The 19,202-nt window shown below is 52.7% G+C and overlaps 1 protein-coding gene across 1 annotated transcript in view; it reads left to right on the forward strand.

The window, feature by feature from the left end:
• The window catches only part of CSPG5 (chondroitin sulfate proteoglycan 5), a 44,705-nt gene extending 30,000 nt beyond the window's left edge, over positions 1 to 14,705 (forward strand). The window contains exons 4-5 of the mRNA XM_015407716.1: positions 7,423 to 7,495; positions 14,095 to 14,705. Coding sequence (XP_015263202.1) covers positions 7,423 to 7,495; positions 14,095 to 14,157 — 136 coding nt within the window. The 3' untranslated portion in view covers positions 14,158 to 14,705. The remainder of the gene's footprint in view (positions 1 to 7,422; positions 7,496 to 14,094) is intronic.
• Positions 14,706 to 19,202: the final 4,497 nt, after the last annotated feature.

The following is a 19,202-nucleotide window of genomic DNA, read 5'->3' on the forward strand; positions in this document are numbered from 1 at the left end:
ACTCTAATCTGGGAGAACCGGGTTTGATTCCCCACTCCTCCTCCACTTCCAGCTGGCTAGATGACCTTGGGCAAGCTGTAGCTGCTGGTGCTGCTGGTGCTGCTGCTTCTTCTTCTTCTATGCCAGTTTGGTGTAGTGGTTAAGTGCGCGGACTCTAATCTGGGAAGAACCGGGTCTGATTCCCCACTCCTCCTCCACTTGCACCTGGCTGGGGTGACCTTGGGCAAGCTGTAGCTCTGATAAGAGCTGTTCTTGAAAAAGAGCAGTTTCTGTCAAGAGCTCTCTCAGCCCCACCCACCTCACGGGGTGTCTGTTGTGGGCAGGGGGAGGGAAAGGAGTTTGTGAGCCGCTCTGAGACTCCCTTGGGTAGTGAAGGGCCATGGGGCATAAACCCAATCTCCTCCTCTCCTCCTCTGTGCTTCTGTTGTTGAAAGCTTGATTCCCCCCCCCCATGCAGAAGCAGTCAGTAGTCTGCTGCTGGGCTGTGAATGTGCGGGGAGGGGGCTGCCAGGGGTCATGGGAGCGGCCTCCCTCCCTTTTCTTTTCCAGGCAGCTAACAAATGCAAATGAGCTGGCCCCCAGGACCCACCGGAGCTCACAGTCACAACCCTCCCCCCCCCCCATCTTTCCTGGCAGCTGCCGCTCAGCATGGGGGTGGCTGGGTCTGGCACAGCAGATGGTGCATGGTGGGGGGGGGCGGGGAGGAAAGATTCCATCACTGGCATCGTCTTCGAGCCGCCACAGGTCATCCTGGAATGGGGGTGGGAAGGCAGCTCTGACTTGGGGAATCCCTGGACATGGGTAGGCGGAGCCTGGGGAGGGGAGAGGCCGCACTGAGTTATGGCAGAGTGTCAGCACGCCAGCCGGCGACTCGACCGCCCTTCCGCCCGCACACCATTCCAGTTTAAAAGAAACACTGTGTGTTCTATTTATTCATTTATCACTTTGACTTTTCCCCCTCCGAGGCAGGCTCAGGGCGGCTTACAGAAGGAACCAATGGAAAAACAATAATATAAATATCGATATAAAATACGGGATAAAATTGTTAAAATATTAGCATATCACAGAATCATAGACTGTTAGAGTTGGAAGGGACCTTGCAGGTCATCTAGTCTGACCCCCTGCACTCTGCAGGAGCATAGCCGAAAGAGAGCCCTACAACCAATGTTCCCTCTAAGCTACGGAGTCCTGTGAGCAAAAAGTTCTACTTCGTGAGCTACTGGCATTAAAGTGGTGAGCGAGCGATCTGGCCGCTGTAGAAATTAGTTGGCTCTGGGGCCAGCCTTCCTGAGCGAAGACAAAAATGTGTGAGCTGGAGGCTAAAAAAACTGTGAGCTGGCTCACGCTGACTCAGCTTAGAGGGAACACTGCCTACAACATAACCAAAAGATGGTCGTCCAGCCTCCGCTTGAAAACGCCCAGCAAAGGAGTATCCACCACCTCCCGAGGCAGACTGTTCCACTGCTCAACCACTCTTACAGTTAGGAAGTTCTTCTTCTTCTTCTTCTATCATAGAACGTTAGAGTTGGAAGGGACCTTGCAGGTCATCTAGTCCAACCCCCTGCACTCTGCAGGAGCACAGCCGAAAGAGAGCCCTACAACATACCTGAAAGATGGTCGTCCAGCCTCCGCTTGGAAACGTCCAGCGAAGGAGTATCCATAACCTCCCGGGGCAGACTGTTCCATTGCTCAACCACTCTTACCGTTAGGAAGTTTCTCCTGATAGTTGGCCGGTAACGACTCCCTTGTAATTTCCACCCATTAGATCTAGTCTTGCAATCCGGAGCAAGAGAGAATAGATCTGCTCCATCTTCTACATAGAATCAAAGAATGTTAGAGTTGGAAGGGACCTTGCAGGTCATCTAGTCCAACCGCCTGCACTCTGCAGGAGCACAGCCGAAAGAGAGCCCTACAGCACACCCGAAAGAGGGTCATCCAGCCTCCGCTTGAAAACGTCCAGCGAAGGAGCGTCCACCCCCTCCCGAGGCGGTCTGTTCCACTGCTCAACCACTCTTACAGTTAGGAAGTGCTTCCTGATATTTAGCCGGTATTGACTCCCTTGTAATTTCCACCCATTAGATCTAGTCTTGCAATCCGGAGCAAGAGAGAATAGATTTGCTCCATCTTCTACATGACAGCCCTTCAGGTACTTGAAGACTGCAATCGTGTCCCCTCTAAGACTTCACTTTCCCAGGCTAAACAGACCCAACTCTTTCAGCTTTTCCTCGTAAGACTTGGATTCCAACCCTCTCACCACCCTGGTAGCCTTCTTTTGGTCACGCTCGCGCTTGTCAATATCCTTCCTAAAATGTGGTGCCCAAAACTGGACTCCAGGTGAGGCCTGACCATAGCAGAACAGAGCGGAACTACCACCTCCCTTGATCTGGACACAGTGCTTCTGTTAATGCATCCTAAGATTGCATTCGCTTTCTTCACAGCCACATCGCGCTGCAGGCTCATGTTTATATCGATGGCGATGTGGTAAAGTGCACTTAGAAACATGTGATCAGCGGTAGCTCCAGTCTCGGCGGGCACAGGCTGGCAGTAAAGTCGGCACAGGGCACAGATGGTGACGTGCAGCTCCTTTCCTGAATGCCTGACGGAAGGGGTCTGTTTTCGCGGCCCTGCGGAACTGTGAGATGTCCTCCAGGGCCCTGATCTCACCTGGAAGCTCATTCCAGTAAGTTGAAGCTGCTACAGAAAACGCCCTGGTCCTAGTCGGTACCAGTCTGGCGTCCTTAGGGCCGGGGGGGGGGGGGGGGGGGGGTTTGGCGCCCCTACCGTAATGCTCTCTGGGGAACATACAGGGAAAGGCGGGTCCCTCAGGTAGGTAGGTCCCTGACCCTAAAGGGATTTAAAGGTCAAAACCAGCACCTTGAAGCCAATCTGGTACGCTATGGGCAGCCAGTGCAATGTCTTTAGCACAGGCTGGGTGTGCTCCCGCATAGGGAGACCCATCAACAGCCTGGCTGTCGCATTTTGCACCAGCTTAGTTGCACCAAGGGCAGCCCCATGTAGAGCGCATTGCAGTAGTCCAGCCTCGAGGTGACCATAGCGTGGATCACTGCTGCCAGATCATTGCGTTCGAGGAAGGGAACCAACTGCCTGATCAGCCGAAGATAGTAAAAGACTGCTTTTTAGAAAAAAGTCTGATTCCAGGGGCACCTTTAAGACCCACAAAGTTTTATTCAAGGGGTAAGCTTCCGTTTGTAAACACACTTCATCAGATACAGCGAAACAGACTTTCGTCAAACATTACATATAGGAAAGGAGGGGCTTTTTGCCAGGAAGGTACAATTAAAATCACGACAGAGACAAAAACAAAAATGGAAATTACTGGTCCGTATATAGAGGTGGAGGGTGAGCAGTAAATTATCATACAGCATAATAGAAGATGTTTAACAGATTCACGGATCAGAGACAATAAGCTGTTGTAGATTTTCCGAGTTGTATGGCCGTGGTCTTGGCATTGTAGGACCTGACGAAACGTCAGGTCCTACAATGCCAAGACCACGGCCATACAACTCGGAAAATATACAACAGCTAATGAACTCTGGCCGTGAAAGCCTTCGACAACATAGAGATAATAAGCTTAGTTTATATGGTTACCAGGGGTCATTTCCTGCAGGAGCGCACAGGAGCGGAGCTCTGGCAGTAAAGAGCCCAGGGGGCGGGCACATGCAACAAGCCCCGCTCCCTGCTCCCAGCAGCCCTCAGTCAGAGCAAGAAGCAGCCAGGTAAGCTGCAGAGCCCGTCTCCCCCGGTCCAAAACAGTCCAGTGGCACCTTTAAGACCGAGTTTTATTCAGGTAGAAGCTCTCCCTCCTCTGTGAGGACAGATCTGCACGTTCCCCCCACCCCCAACAGCTAGCAATCCGAAACAGTCCAGTGGAGCCTGAGCGGTGGGCGTTGCCTTCTGACATACTTCCGGTAATGCCAGGGGGTGTGGCATATGCAAATAAGTTATGCTAATGAGTTATACTAATTAGCTCCTGCACCTCTTTTTCTATGAAATGACCCCTGATGGTTACCATTTGTTTGGGTTCAGTTCTGGGGGGGGGGATGGTGAAGGAAATATGTCAAAACTGGAGATTGATGTATCCTTAATTGTGGAATGCTGAGAGTAATTCATTAATTAGAAAATAACTTTCATTAAATGATACAGGTGTGGGAGCCGGGGCCACAGGTGCAGTTTCATGCGGAGTAAGCGGCCTACACAAACCCACTAGCAAGCTTGGGCCAATCCACTCCCATCGGCTTCGAGGCCACGCTCAGTATGGTGCTGCACAATCCTCTGCGTTTTTTACTTGGAAGGAAGTCCTGCAGTATTCAGTGGGGTCTGTGTTCACAGGATAGCAGCTTGGTCTCATGTCTTGTTAGTTGTTGTAGATTTTCCGGGTTGTCTGGCCGTGGTCTTGGCATTGTAGGACCTGACGTTTCTCCAGCAGCTGTGACTGGCACCCTCAGAGGTATAACACAGAAAGATGGAGTACTCTCTGTGTCAAGGTTCATGTCTTGGTTCTCTGCTTCCACGTGGTGCCGAGAACCGATGAGCTGCAGAAAGCAGGCCTGCCCTGTATGAAACAGGGTGAGACAGGCCATCATAAGAACATAAGAACACAAGAGAAGCCAATGTTGGATCAGGCCAATGGCCTATCCAGTCCAACACTCTGTGTCACACAGTGGCCAAAAATACCAGGTGCCATCAGGAGGTCCGGCAGTGGGGCCAGGACACTAGAAGCCCTCCCACTGTTGCCCCCCCCAGCACCAAGAATACAGAGCCTCACCTGCCCCAGCCTGTGATTTCCTATGTATACCTTGTGGCTAATAGCCACCAATGGACCTCTGCTCCAGATGTTTATCCATAAGAACATAAGAGAAGTCAATGTTGGATCAGGCCAATGGCCCCTCCAGCCCAACACTCTGTGTCACACAGTGGCCAGAAATACCAGGGGCCATCAGGAGGCCCACCAGTGGGGCCAGGACACTAGAAGCCCTCACCCTGCTGCCCCCCCCCCCAGCACCAAGAAGACAGAGCATCACCTGCCCCAGCCTGAGAATTCCTATCTACACTTTGTGGCTAATAGCCACTGATGGACCTCTGCTCCAGATGCTTATCCAGTTCCCTCTTGAAGCTGCCCATGCTTGTAGCCACCACCACCATCTCCTGTGGCAGTGAATTCCAGGTGTTAATCACTCTTTGGGTGAAGAAGGTCTCCCTTTTATCCGTTCTAACCCAACCGCTCAGCAATCCAAACATGCCCAGGTACGCTCTCTGCTGACGACGTCTCCCACTCAGTGGAGGGTGGTAAGCAGTGGGGTACCGCAGGGATCAGTACTTGGTCCACTGCTTTTTAACTTGTTCATTAATGATTTGGAGATGGGAGTAAGCAGTGAAGTGGCTAAATTTGCGGATGATACAAAGTTGTTCAGGGTGGTGAAAACCAGTGAGGATTGTGAGGCACTCCAAGGGGATCTGTCAAGGATGGGCGAGTGGGCATCAACATGGCAAATGGGGTTCAATGTGGCCAAGTGCAAGGTGATGCACATTGGAGCCAAAAATCCTAAATATAAATACACATTGATGGGGTCTGAACTGGCAGAGACTGAGCAAGAGAGAGATCTTGGAGTTGTAGTAGATAACTCACTGAAAATGTCGAGACAGTGTGTGACTGCAATAAAAAAAGCCAATGTTATGCTGGGGATTATTAGGAAGGGTATTGAAAACAGATCAGCCAATATAATAATGCCCCTATATAAATCAATGGTGAGACCTCATTTGGAATACTGTGTGCAGTTCTGGGCACCACACCTTAAAAAGGATATTATAGCTTTGGAAAAAGTGCAGAAAAGGGCAACTCGAATGATAAAAGGGTTGGAACACTTTCCCTATGAGGAAAGGTTAAAGCGCTTAGGGCTCTTTAGCTTGGAGAAAAGACGACTAAGGGGTGACATGATCGAGGTTTATAAGATTATGCATGGGAAAGAGCAGGTAAAGAAAGAGGTACTTTTCTCCCTTTCTCACAATACAAGAACTCGTGGGCACTCCATGAAACTGCAGAGCGGTCGGGTTAGAACGGATAAAAGGAAGTACTTCTTCACCCAAAGAGTGATTAACACATGGAATTCACTGCCACAGGAAGTGGTGGGTGCTACAAGCATGGACGGCTTCAAAAGGGAATTAGATAAGCATATGGAGCAGAGGTCCATCAGTGGCTATTAGCCACAAGGTATAGCTAGGGGCTCTGGGGCAAGTGATGCTCTGTCTTCTTGGTGCTTGGGGGGGGGGTCAACAGTGGGAGGGCTTCTAATGTCCTGGCCCCACTGCTGGACCTCCTGATGGCACCTGGTATTTCTGGCCACTGTGTGACACAGAGTGTTGGACTGGATGGGCCTTTGGCCTGATCCAACATTGGCGTCTCTTATGTTCTTATGTTCACTCAAGCTTTGAGGCTCAGTATGGAAAAGAAGTTCTGGGGCTGAAGCCCCAAATGTCCACTGCCCTTTGGCAGCCCGAGTGATCCTTAGCAATAGTATAAAAACATTAACAAGAGAAAATTAATAGAATCAGTAAAATAAAATAATATTAATAAGAGAATCATACAGGTTTTTTTCAGCTAAAATAAGTTTATATTTCCTAATAGCCAAGCAACAAAATTTTGCCACAGCATAAGTCACTGAGCTCTGAGCGTCTCCTAGGAGGAATTTACGAAGGACTTCCGACCTAAAGTCAAGATAAGACTGCAGAGGGATAAATCTAGACAGAAGGGGTAGTATGAGATGGTCTCGTTCCTCCTGATAGCATCTGGAGAACAGGAGGACATGAGTAACTGATTCCACCATATTAGCCCTGCGTGGGCATATATGTTCATGCACTGGAACTCGTGGCTCAAGTGGTTAAGACGCTGAACTGCAGGCTGTGGAAGGTCAGTAGTTCAGCAGTTCGAGACCCGGGTGCCGCAAGACGGAGTGAGCTCCCGTCTCTAGTTCCAGCTCCTGCCAACCTAGCAGCTCGAAACCAAGAAACTGCAAGTAGATAAATAGGTACCACTTTGGTGGGAAGGTAACAGCGTTCCGTGCGCCTTGGTGTTTAGTCATGCCGGCCACATGACCACGGAAACATCTTCGGACAGCACTGGCTCTTCGGCTTTGAAACGGAGATGAGCACCGCAACCCTAGAGTCGGACTCGACTGGCTTTCGAGCAAGGGAACCTTTACCTGTACCTTACAGCAGAAGGGAATGCCTCAAAACGGGCTCGGGAAAAGGCCCATCTGTAGGGCTCGTAGGTAATGTGACCCTTCGCTTCTCTGCCTGAGTTTGTGACAGGAGTACTTCCATTGTGCCTCATGGGGTTTTCTGATCGCCATCTTTCTCTTCCCACCTCCCCCTTTCCCACTTTTGTCTCTCCTTCCCTGTCGGCAGATACCGAACTCCGTCGGAACTCCACAACGACAACTTCTCCCTGTCCACAATTGCCGAGGGCTCCCATCCAAATGTAAGGAAATTTTGCGACACCCCGTGTAACCTCTCCCCTCATGCCCGTGCATTGGCTTACTATGATAACATTATCTGTCAGGTAACTCGTCTTCTTCACGTCTCCCCCTTCTGCATGCTTCAAACCCTCTCCCGCAGCCTTTCCGCACTCTCCTGCCCACTCCCGCCCGCTTCACAGAATGCGCAGGCCGGCATCCGCAAGAGGCCTTGCTAATGGGAAGTTGAGTGAGGAGACCGGGGACCCAGCGGCCGGCCCAGCCATGTGGCAATCGAAGCTCCTGATCGCCTTGCTGTGGTGGGCCCAGCCATGTGGCAATCGCAGCTCCTGATCGCCTTGCTGTGGTGGAGCTCGGCAACGTGAGAGGTGTGCCGTTGTACCTCTGCATGCTTCTGCATGGCCACAGGGCAGAGGGGATGGTGCTTCGTCCCCCTCCTTTGGCACAGGGCGCCCATCCGGTCTCAAGGGTCTGTAGGAACGGTCCCTGAAGGACTCCCAGTTTAAGTCTCTGGCCAACCAGAGAAGTAGATACAGGAGAAAAGGACCCCAAGGAGACTCCCAAACGTCCGGTGGTCTTTGCAGGCCCCAGTGCAGGACTGCCGCTTCTTCAAAAAACAGTACATCTTCTCCTTTTGGTGCCAGTTTGGTGTAGGGGTTAAGTGCGCGGACTCTAATCTGGGAGAACCGGGTTTGAGTCCCCACTCCTCTACTTGCACCTGGCTGGATGACCTTGGGCAAGCCACAGTTCTGTCAGAGCTGTCCTTGGGAAAAGAGCCGTTTCTGTCCGAGCTCTCTCAGCCCCACCTCCCTCGCAGGGTGTCTGTTGTGGGGAGGGGGAGGGGAAGGAGTTTGTCAGCCGCTCTCAGACTCCTTTGGGTAGTGAAGGGCAAGGGGTATAAATCCAATCTCGTCTTCTTCCTTTTGCGCTTAGTGGCTGGTTGGCCCAGAGCGCCGCAAATTAGCAGTTTCTTCTGCAAATGCCAAGCATCTTTTAAAAACAGGAACTTTGATCTCTGATTCCTGACCCACCGACTCTGCCCTGTGTCCTTTCAGCAGCACACAGGCCGGCGGACGCCTGGCCCCAGAGAGAGAGAGAGAGAAAGCAAAGCCAGGGGCGGGAATACTGGTGTGGGTCAGGACAGACCGGCAGCGCTGCCGGCGCTTGGCATGTTTGTGCGGCCCTTCCTTCGACTGTCGGTGTAGTCCCTCCACGAAAAACCCTGCGGGGTAGGGCTAGGCTGAAAGAGGGCAACTTCTCAAAAGCCCCTAACTGTGGTGGAGAGGGTTGTGAAAAATGCTTCTCTGCCCTGGAACGAATGCCTCGGTGTGCTCTGAACCCAGTTCCAGCATACTCTAGAAAATCTGCACCCCACCTTAGCAGGGCTTCATGGCGAAAAGTGGGTTCAAACTTGGGTTTCCAGTGCCTGAGCCACTGCATCGTGCCCCCTGTTAATGCTCCAGAAGGTCGGGAGCCGTTGCTTTGGCCCCTCTGGAATGAAAAGGGGGTTTCTAGGCCCCACAGGAACCCGGATCCTGTTGCCTCCCCCCCCCCTCCAGGGATCGCGAAGCAACACCAGTGCTGCCGTGCCCCTTCCTCTTCCAGTTGTGTATGCCACACAATAGTGGTGGTGAAGGGCCACAAAAAAGGTGTGGGACGTCCTTCTTTCCCATGCAGGGCTGTGAGTAGTGGTTGCTAGGCAACACCAGGGCTGAGGCTTCATCTTGTCTGACTAGGCCGGCCATGAGTGCTGAGGGCGCCTTTAGGTTCTGCAGGCTAAATGGCCTTCTGATTCCCCCCCCCCCCCCCCCGGGGGGCCCCCATATAGAGGTTGTGAATGTCAGCGCCCCACCATTAGTGGCTCCCATGCGCAGATCTGTTCCTTGCTTCAGTCACAGAGGGGATCTAGCCGAACAGCTTCGTTGGGACATCATTCTTCTTTTAGGACAGCGACTCAGTTATGCAGACATCATTGAACTCCCTGCTCTGTTCCCACCAAGTGTGATTTCCGTCACTACGAGTGGCCTGAGGTACCATAGATGCGCTGCCACCAGTGTTCCCTCTAGTTAGTGTGAGCTAGTTCACAGGGTTTTTTTGTCTTCGCTCGAGAAGGAGGGCTCCAGAGCAAACGGATTTATGCAGTCGCCAAATCGCTCGCTCACAACCTTAATGCCAGGGGCTCACAAAGTGGAATTTTTACTCGCAAGACTCCACAGCTTAGGGGGAACATTGGCTGCCACATCTCTTAGGGCGCTAGGGTATGTGTGCTGGGTAGAGATGCCTTTCTCCCGGTGGGACCTGGGTATCTCCTGGAATCACAGCTCATCTCCAGACTACAGAGATCAGTTCCTCTGGAGAAAATGGATGCTTTGGAGGGTGGGGTCCATGGCATTGTCCCCCACTGAGGTCCCTGTCCTCCCCGGGCTCCACCCCCAAATCTCCAGGAGTTTCCCAACCCAAAGCTGGCAACCGGACCCCTCCCATCGCCTGCTGGTGGTCAGGGGGGGACCGGGCAGCCCTAGTGCTGGGGCTGCACATGACATGGTGAAGCTAGACCCCTTGCTCGATGCCAGATGAGCCTAGAGCATCCCTGACAAGTGTGTGTCCAGCTGCTGCTTAAAGACTGTGGCTCAAAAATGATGGTCACAGTCACAGAACAGACCGAAAAAAGAAGAAACTGTGAGGGAACAGCGCTAGAAAATATTTAAATAACGATCACAAAATTTATACAAAAATGTGTACCAAAAATCTGCATATATAAGTGCACAAAGGCAGTTGAAAATGGTGAGATTGACGATGATCTCCGGAATGTTCTGCCGTTTCGATACTATTCTTCTTCCGAATGTGGATGAAAGCAGCGACTCTTGGTCTGTTATGTCAACAGGTACGTATCAACAATTTCATTAATTGCTTTGCCCTAGGAACATTCTTTCAGAGAATCTCTTGCAACTATGTTATGATACATCAGTGAAAATTAATGAAATTGTTGATATGTACCTGCTGAAATAACAGACCAAGAGTCGCTGCTTTCATCCGCATTTGGAAGAAGAATAGTATCGAAACGGTAGAACGTTCCGGAGATCAATGTTCCCTCTAAGCTGTGGAGTCTTGTGTGCCAGCAATTTGGCTGCTGCATCAATTAGCTTGCTCTAAAGCCATCCTTGGAGCTGCGGTGGTTCAAGTGGTTAAGACGCTGAACTGCAGGCTGTGGAAGGTCAGTAGTTCAGCAGTTCGAGACCGCATGACGGAGTAAGCTCCCGTCTCTAGTTCCAGCTCCTGCCAACCTAGCAGTTCGAAAGCAAGAAATTGCAAGTAGATAAATAGGTACCACTTCGGTGGGAAGGTAACAGTGTTCCGTGCGCCTTGGTGTTTAGTCATGCCGGCCACGTGACCACGGAAAACGTCTTCGGACAGCGCTGGCTCTTCGGCTTTGAAACGGAGATGAGCACCACAACCCTAGAGTCGGATTCGACTAGCTTTCGAGCAAGGGAAACCTTTACCTTTAAAGCCATCTTTCCTGAGTGATGACAAAAAATGTGTGAGCCGGAGGCTAAAAAACTGTGAGCTAGCTCACCCTAACTCAGCTTAGAGGGGACACTGCGGCGGAGATCATCGTTAATTTCACCATTTTCAACTGCCCTTGTGCATTTATTTATGCAGATTTTGGTACACATTTTTGTATAAATGTGGTGATGGTTATTTAAATATTTTCTAGTGCAGTTCCCTCACAGTTCCTGCTTAAAGACTGCCAGGGAGGGGGCGCTCACCAACTCCCCGGGCAGCTGATTCCACTCTTGCATGACTCTGTCAGAAAGTTTTCGCTAAGATCCAGCCGGTCCCTTCCCGCGATTGTCGTCTGCCAGCACTGCTGTTGCTTTGAGCTTCTCTGATCAATGCGCTTCCCTCCTCCATGTTTGCTTCCCCCCTCCCCGTGTCCCATTGTCTGCCATAGCCAGTGTCTGTCTGTCAGTCAGTCTGTGTGTAATTCAGCCACACAAGTCTGGCCGGATGCGGTGTAGTGGTGGGACTGTGTGTGTGTGGGGGGGGATGCTTACTTCTGATTGCCCCTGTTTCCCATGGCTGCCTGGGGCAGAGGGAGGGGCGGGGTGGCTTCAGAATGCAACCGCATGTTCAGAGCATCAATAACTCTGTGGGGCATGAGAGCGAATCTGCAGGATCGTTGGTGTGACCCAGCCAGTGCTTCATGGGAGGGGGCCAGGCCAGGGAGGGGGGGGGCTCTCCTATTTATCTGTATGACGTTTCCTCTGTTTAAGTACCTGGGAGGGTCCATCTAGTCCAGCACCCCTGTCTCACACAGCCAGTTCCTTTGGCGGTCCCACAACAGGGCAGAGAGGCCGAGGCCTTCCCCTGAGAAGAACACCAGAAGAGCCCTGCTGGATCAGACCAGGGAGGGTCCCTCTAGTCCAGCCTCCCGTCTCACATGGGGGCCAGCCAGTTCCTCTCTGGAGGGCCAGGAACAGGGCAGAGAGGCCGAGGCCTTCCCCAGATGTTGATTGGGTAGTCTGACTCAGCTTCCCTAGCAGGGGTGGTTTGGGACATTAAAACGGCCTAAGCACAGGCCACGCTGTACCTGGCTCATGCCACAGTGACGATAACAGTAAGCATAAGGCCGCCTCCTTCCTTGCCCCCCACCCCAGAGTGCTGATCGGTGCAGTATGGTGCCCTCTAATGGGGAAGAGGGATGGCTCCATGCGGGGTGCGACAGCCGGAGAGGTCTCCGTGCGCCTGGAGAATCCTCAGGTGTGCAGAAAATAGGACATTCTTCCGTCCCTCCTCTTGGGGGAGGGACGCCTAGATGTCCACACGGAGGACTCTGCATGCATGCCACCCTCTCTGGTTGCCATGCAACCCTGGCCGCATGAGGCCCAAGCGCAGGCTCAGCATCGAGCAGAATGCGAAGGAGAGTCTCGCTGCCCGCTTGCTTGCTTGGCGGGGGGGGGGAGATCCCCACCCCCGGCAGTGAGACTAGGGCTTTCTGCTTGCCTCCCCCTTAGCTGCCCTCCCTGTGGGGCCATCCTTGAGAGGACAGTACCATTTTTGCTAGATTCGAGAGTCTGGTAGCTTTTCAGGTTGTGAGCTTCTGAATGTGACAGCTCCCTTTGCCAGACACCCAGAGAACTCTGGCTCTCCAGTGCTTGTTTCCTGGAAATACCATTGGTCTCTAAGGTGGTGCTTAGAGCCAGTGGGTGTCGTGGTTGAGTACGCGGACTCTCATCTGGGAGAACCGGGTTTGATTCCCCCACTCCTCCACAGACAGCTGCTGGGGTGACCCTGGGTCAGTCACAGGTTCTCTCGGAGCAATTCTCTCAGGAGCAGTCCTCGAAAGAGCTCTCTCAGCCCCACCTACCTCATAGTGTGTCTCTTGTGGGGAGGGGAAGGGAAGGAGGTTGTAAGCCGCTCTGAGACTCCTTTTGGCAGTGAAGGGCAGGGGTATAAATCCATTCTCTTCTTCTTGTTGTTCTCCTCCACTTGCAGCTGCTGGGGTGTTGGGCAAGCCGTAGTTCTGATAAGGGCTGTCCTTGAGAAAGAGCCGTTTCTGTCCAGAGCTCTCTCAGCCCCACCTACTTCACAGGGTGTCTGTTGTGAGGAAGGGAAGGGAAAGGAGTTTGTAAGCCACTCTGAGACTCCTTTGGGCAGTGAAGGGCGGGGGTATAAATCCAATCTCTTTCTTCTGCCGCTGCTGGACTTCAGTGTGGCTCATCTACTGCAGACGAACACGGCTCCCCTTTGACGCCCTTTCTAGCCATCAGTTCTGACGTGGTCATTGTTTCTGCAGATTTCTGGATACAGCAAGGAGCGAGGGTTGGCACGGATTCGATCTCTCAAGGTGGCATCCGTGTAGTTCTGCAGGAAAACAGCGAGATCCGGGTCGAGGAGCCCCTTAGAGACCAACAACAAATTTTTTTTGGGGGGGGGGTGTACTAGCTTTTGATGGGGCTGCAGTGGCTCAGGTGGTTAAGATGCTGAGCCGCAGACCGGAAGGTTGGTAGTTCAGCAGTTCGAGACCCGAGTGCCGCGTGACGGGGTGAGCTCCCGTCTCTGGCCCCATCTCCTGCCAACCTAGCAGTTCAAAAGCAAGAAGTTGCAAGTAGATAAACAGGTACCACTTCGGTGGGAAGGTAACCCTGGTCCGTGCGCCTCGGCATTTAGGCATGCCGGCCACATGACCATGGAGAAGTGTTCGGACAGTGCTGGCTCTTTGGCTTGGGAACGGAGATGAGCACCGCATCCCTAGAGTCGGATTTGACCGGCTTTCGAGCAAGGGAATCCTTTACCTTTACCCTATTACAAGAAAAAGACCTTTAGGTCAAACCTTTCCCATGTGTGTTACTTCCTCCCAGCGACTTTTTAACCTCACAACAACCCTGTGGGGTAGGTTAGGCTAAGAGTCTTGCCCAAGGCTGGTGCGGGGGGTCTTGGCTGGGCAGGGATCTGAAGCCAGGTCTCTGGTTCTGCTCTGTCCCCCGTCCCCCCCCCCCCCGCGACTGCACATTAGGAGGTTTCGTGTGCCATACCTGCTGTGACACTGACTCCTTTTCTCTCCCCCGCTCCCTCTCTTCCCCTCCCTCCCCCCCACCTTTAGGATGACCCCAATGCCCCCCACAAGCTCCAGGACCCCTTGAAATCCTGCATCAAGGAAGAGTAGTCCTTTAACATTCAGAACTCCGTCTCGCCCAAGCTCGACAATGGGAAAGGGGACCCTGGCGACGCGGAGGGGGTGAACTGCCTCCAGAACAACCTGACATGAAGCCCGGGAGGGTCCGGAGAGCTCGAGCGGAGGGGGGGAGGGGGGGGAAGAAGCACGAGAGCCCCCGTTTCCTATTGTACAAAGCTCATCTCTTGTAACCGTTTGTTCTGTTTTCTTCCCCGACTTCATAGCATGCTTTGATGTATTTTGTACAGAGAAAAAAAGAGAGAGAGAGAGAGAGAAAAGAAATAATACGCGAGAAGACGACGCCAAGTGTTTCCTCAATGAAGTGTGGGTTGTTTGGTATGTCCCCGTCTATATATTGCCTGGGATAGCTCCTCCCTCCCCACCCCCCTCCAGGGGTCCAGTGGCCCTCTAACTCCCCAGGGGAAAGTTCCCAGAGGGGGGTCTGTACCTGGGGGGTGAGGTAGATGGTAACCAGGAACAAGCCAAGCCCCACCGGTGCTGGCAGCGCTGTTGCTGTCGGGGCCTCCTGGCTCATCCCGGGCCAGCAGCTGTTGTGGGGGGAGATGGGCTCACCCATCCCCTCTGCCTGTGGCCCCCTAAGTGGTGGGGCTGCAGGAAGAGCAGGTGGGCCGGCTGAAGACCATGGTCGCGGATCACGCCTCTTGCTCAGAGTCGAGCCTCCTCCGCTTTGCTGCCAGCACCTCAAAGGCCGCTCGGTTCAGCTTGCTCCCTGGGGTGTTCCAACGCCCCGATCCTCCCTCCCTCCCTCCCTCCCGCCCCCCTCCCTGGTGTGGTTTCTAAACCTTTGCCGTGATGCGGCTCACTTTCTTTTGGTACTCTTACTCAGCCTTTTTTTGAGAAACGCGTTTAAAAATGTGGGGGGGGGGAATTAAAGATCTTGAAATAAAAAAAAACACACATTTTTTTAAAAGTGAAAGCCGCGACCTGGTGTCTCTTCCTGTGGGTCGGGACCGGCACTAGGCAAGCACAGTGCCGAAAACACAGGTGTCGAAAAGACACCTGACGGTGGTACTTGGGAGGCTGGGCGGGCCAGAAGGCGGTCGTCACAAGCAGTGCTTCCTCTGGTGAGAAAAATTCCACTTGGTGAGCTGCTGGCATGAAAGTTGTGAGCGGGCGATTGGGCTGCTGCATAAATCAGTTTGCTTCGGAGCCCTCCTTCCTGAGCTGAGACAGAAATGTGTGAGCTGGAGGCTAAGAAACTGTGAGCTGGCTCACACTCACTCAGCTGAGAGGGAACCCTGGCTGGGATCCCAGGTTAGTTAGGTGGGGTTGTCACGATCAGAGATGAACAGAGGTGGTTTGCCCTGGTCCAACACTCCCTCTAAGCCGTGGAGTCTGGTGAGCAAAAATTCCGCTTTGTGAGCTCCCGGCATTAAAGTTGGGAGCGAGCGATTCGGCTGCTGCATAAATCAAGTTTGCTCTGGAGCCCTCCTTCCTGAGCTGAGACAGGAAATGTGTCAGCTGGAGGCTAAGAAACCGTGAACTAGCTCACGCTAACTCAGCTTAGAGGGAACACTGGTCACAGGATAGTTTAGCCAGCGAGGGGTGGAGGAGAGAGGCGCAAGGCCAGCCCAGGACAAACAGGCCAGTCCACCGGGGTGGGGGGGTGAAGCTGACCAACAGGTACAAGTGGTCACTAGATTGCTTCAGCTTCATGCGTTTGACTGATGAAGTGAAAGCCCTCTGCGTTTGACTGATGAAGTGAAAGCCCTCTGGCCCCCTGCGGCATGGACGAGCACGGAGTCAGGAGCCGCAGTGCCATCCTCAGGGAGGGGGCTGTGGCACAGTGGCAGAGCCTCTGCTTGGCGTGTAGAAGGTCCCAGGTTCAATCCCCAGCAGCATCTCCAGTTAAAAGGACCAGGCAGCAGGTGATGGGAAAGACCCTGGAGAGCTGTAAAGGGCCTGAGACCCTGGAGAGCTGTAAAGAGGGGCTGTGGCTCAGTGGCAGAGCCTCTGCTTGGCGTGCAGAAGGTCCCAGGTTCAATCTCCAGCAACGTCTCCAGTTAAAAAAGGGACCAGGCAGCAAGTGATGGGGAAGACCTCTGCCTGAGACCCTGGAGAGCCGCTGCCTGTCTGAGTCGGCAAGACTGACCCATGTGGACCGTAAGCAGGGGTCATTTTCTGCAGGAGCGCACAGGAGCGGAGCTCCGGCAGTAAAGAGCCCAGGGGGCGGGCACATGCAACAAGCCCCGCCCCCTGCTCCCAGCAGCCACAAGGAGCAAGAAGCAGCCAGGTAAGTTGCAGAGCCCCCCCCTCCCCGATCGCAATCCAAAACAGTCCAGTGGCACCTTTAAGGCCAAGGTTTATTCAGGTACAAGCTCTCCCTCTTCTGTGAGGGCAGATCTGCGTGTGTGTGTCCCCCCCCATAGTTAGCAATCCAAAAATCCAGTGGAGCCTGAGCGGTGGGTGTTGCCTTCTGACACATGTCCGGTGATGTCAGGGGGTGTGGCATATGCAAATAAGTTACGCTAATGAGCTCCTGCACCTCTTTTTCTACAAAATGACCCCTGACAGTAAGGGTCTGAGTCAGTAGAAGGCAGCTTCATGTGTTCAGCCAGTGACCACAGGAGTGCTCAAACGCAACACATCAGGTCACACCACACAGGGCTTCATAAGAAGATAACTGTTTATTAGTGGTTCCAGTACTAAAGAACACGTGTGCAGATTGTGTCAGGAATGGCCATCAGCACTAGGGCCTCTGACTTATAGTGAAATCAAACATTCCCCCTGGAAGCAAAAGCCAATAGATATGTTTCGTGCGCGGGTGTCAGAACCTACAGCCAACAACAGAGTACACACTTCTTGGAAAGGTTATACTTTTATTGAAGAGCCATAGATGCATTAACACAGTCACTGTTAACAATAGCAGTTGTCTCTCTCCCACTGCGCTGGCCAATTAGGCACCTTCCCGCGCGCAGGCTAAAGCTAGTAAACTGTTACTATGCGAAGCTGGGAATTGTTCGGCTCCCATGGCTTGCCTGGAAGGCAGACAACACACACCCCCACCTGTACTTCTTTAGAAATAAAGATTTCAGCGCAAAGCAGAGAGAGAGGAATGCGAAAGCAATTTACACAGACACTGAAAGAACATCCCAACCCCCTGGCAGCATAGCTGACAGCCGGGCAAAGCAAAAAAGCCGTTAACTTTCCCAGCAGTGTAAGTTCCAGCTGGCACTTCTACAAGGCCAAGCATAAGATAGCGCTCAGTCGCTGAGCAGGAGAGAGCTGGGAACGAGAAGGAGGATACCCCTCCACATTCCAGATCTATGACAGGGATACCTGACATCAGTCCTGCTTGGTGACTTACTTTCAGTGGGATTTAAGTCTGGGATCTAAAGGAGCTGCGGTGGCTCAAGTGGTGAAGACGCTGAACTGCAGGCTGTGGAAGGTCAGTAGTTCGAGACCCGACTGTGCCGCATGACGGAGTGAGCTTCCATCTCTAGTTTCAGCTCCTGCCAACCTAGCAGTTCGAAAGCAAGAAATTGCAAGTAGATAAATAGGGACCACTTTGGTGGGAAGGTAACCGTTCCGTGCGCCTTGGTGTTTAGTCATGCTGGCCACATGACCATGGAAATGTCTTCGGACAGTGCTGGCTCTTCGGCTTTGAAACGGAGATGAGCACCGCAACCCTAGAGTCGGACTCGACTGGCTTTCGAGCAAGGGAAACCTTTACCTTTTTTTACCTGCACTTTCTGTCAAGATCCTGGTAGCATAGAAATTCGGACGAATGTGTCATTGGTGGATCACGGACAATTTGTTATCCTCATCTACAGTGGAGGGTGTTTCTGATTTGCATGATTGCAAAGGGTTGTGAGAAGAGCCGCGTCCCACCGTCGCGACTGCCAAGCGCGTTCATTGGTATTCATGGGCCGTGGCTCAGCGGCAGAGCGTCTGCTTGGCGTGCAGATAGTCCCCGATTCAATCCCTGGTATCTCCAGTTAAAAGAATCAGGTGGGTATGATACGGAAGTCCTCCACCCAAGACTCGGGAGAGCTGCTGCCTGTCTGAGTAGACAGTGCTGACCTTCATGGACCGAGGGTCTGATTCGGTATAAACCTGTGTTCCTCAGCTTCATTTTTGTTTTTAAAAACCACCCAGAGCTCTAGTCCTTCAGGCTACAGGAAGGGGCCTGAACCACCTTGGTGGTAGCAAGACCCCCCGGGTCACCGACTTTACTACCCCAGGACCAAGCCTGATTCGTTTCTGAGATCCAGGGAGATTAGAAGAAGAGAAGAGATTGGATTTATGCCCCTTGCCCTTCACTACCCGAAGGAGTCTCAGAGCGGCTCACAAACACCTTTCCCTCCCCCTCCCCACAACAGACACCCGGTGAGCAGTGTCCCCTCTAAGCTGAGTTAGTGTGAGCTAGCTCACAATTTTTAAGCTTCCGGCTCACATGTTTTTGTCTCCGCTCAGGAAGGAGGGCTCCAGAGCAAACTAATTTGTGCAGCAGCCAAATCGCTCGCTCACAACTTTAATGCCAGGAGCTCACAAAGTAGGATTTTTGATCACAAGACTCCGCAGCGTAGAGGAAGCATTGCCTGTGAGGTAGGTGGGGCAGAAAGAGCTCTTTCAAGAACTGCTCTTGGGAGAACAGCCCTGAAGGAACTTGTGACTGACCCAAGGTCACACCAGCAGCTGCGAGTGGTGGAGTGGGGAATCAAACCCGGTTCTCCCAGATTAGAGTCCACGCACTTAACCACTACACCAAAAATACCAGGTCCAGCAGTGGGGCCAGGACACTAGGAGCCCTCCCACTGTTGCCCCCATCCCCCAAGCACCAAGAATACAGAGCATCCCTTGCCCCAGACCGAGAGTTCCTATCTGCACCTTGTGGCTAATAGACATGGATGGAACCTCTGCTCCATATATTTATCCAGTTCCCTCTTAGAAGAATATAAGAGAAGCCAATGTTGGATAAGGCCAATGGCCCATCCGGTCCAACACTCTGTCACACAGTGGCCAAAAATACCAGGGGCCATCAGGAGGTCCAGCAGTGGGCCCAGGACACTAGA

The sequence above is a fragment of the Gekko japonicus genome, unplaced genomic scaffold (genome assembly GCF_001447785.1).
Source record: "Gekko japonicus isolate JY-2015 unplaced genomic scaffold, Gekko_japonicus_V1.1 scaffold1850, whole genome shotgun sequence".
NCBI classification, from domain to species: Eukaryota; Metazoa; Chordata; class Lepidosauria; order Squamata; family Gekkonidae; genus Gekko; species Gekko japonicus.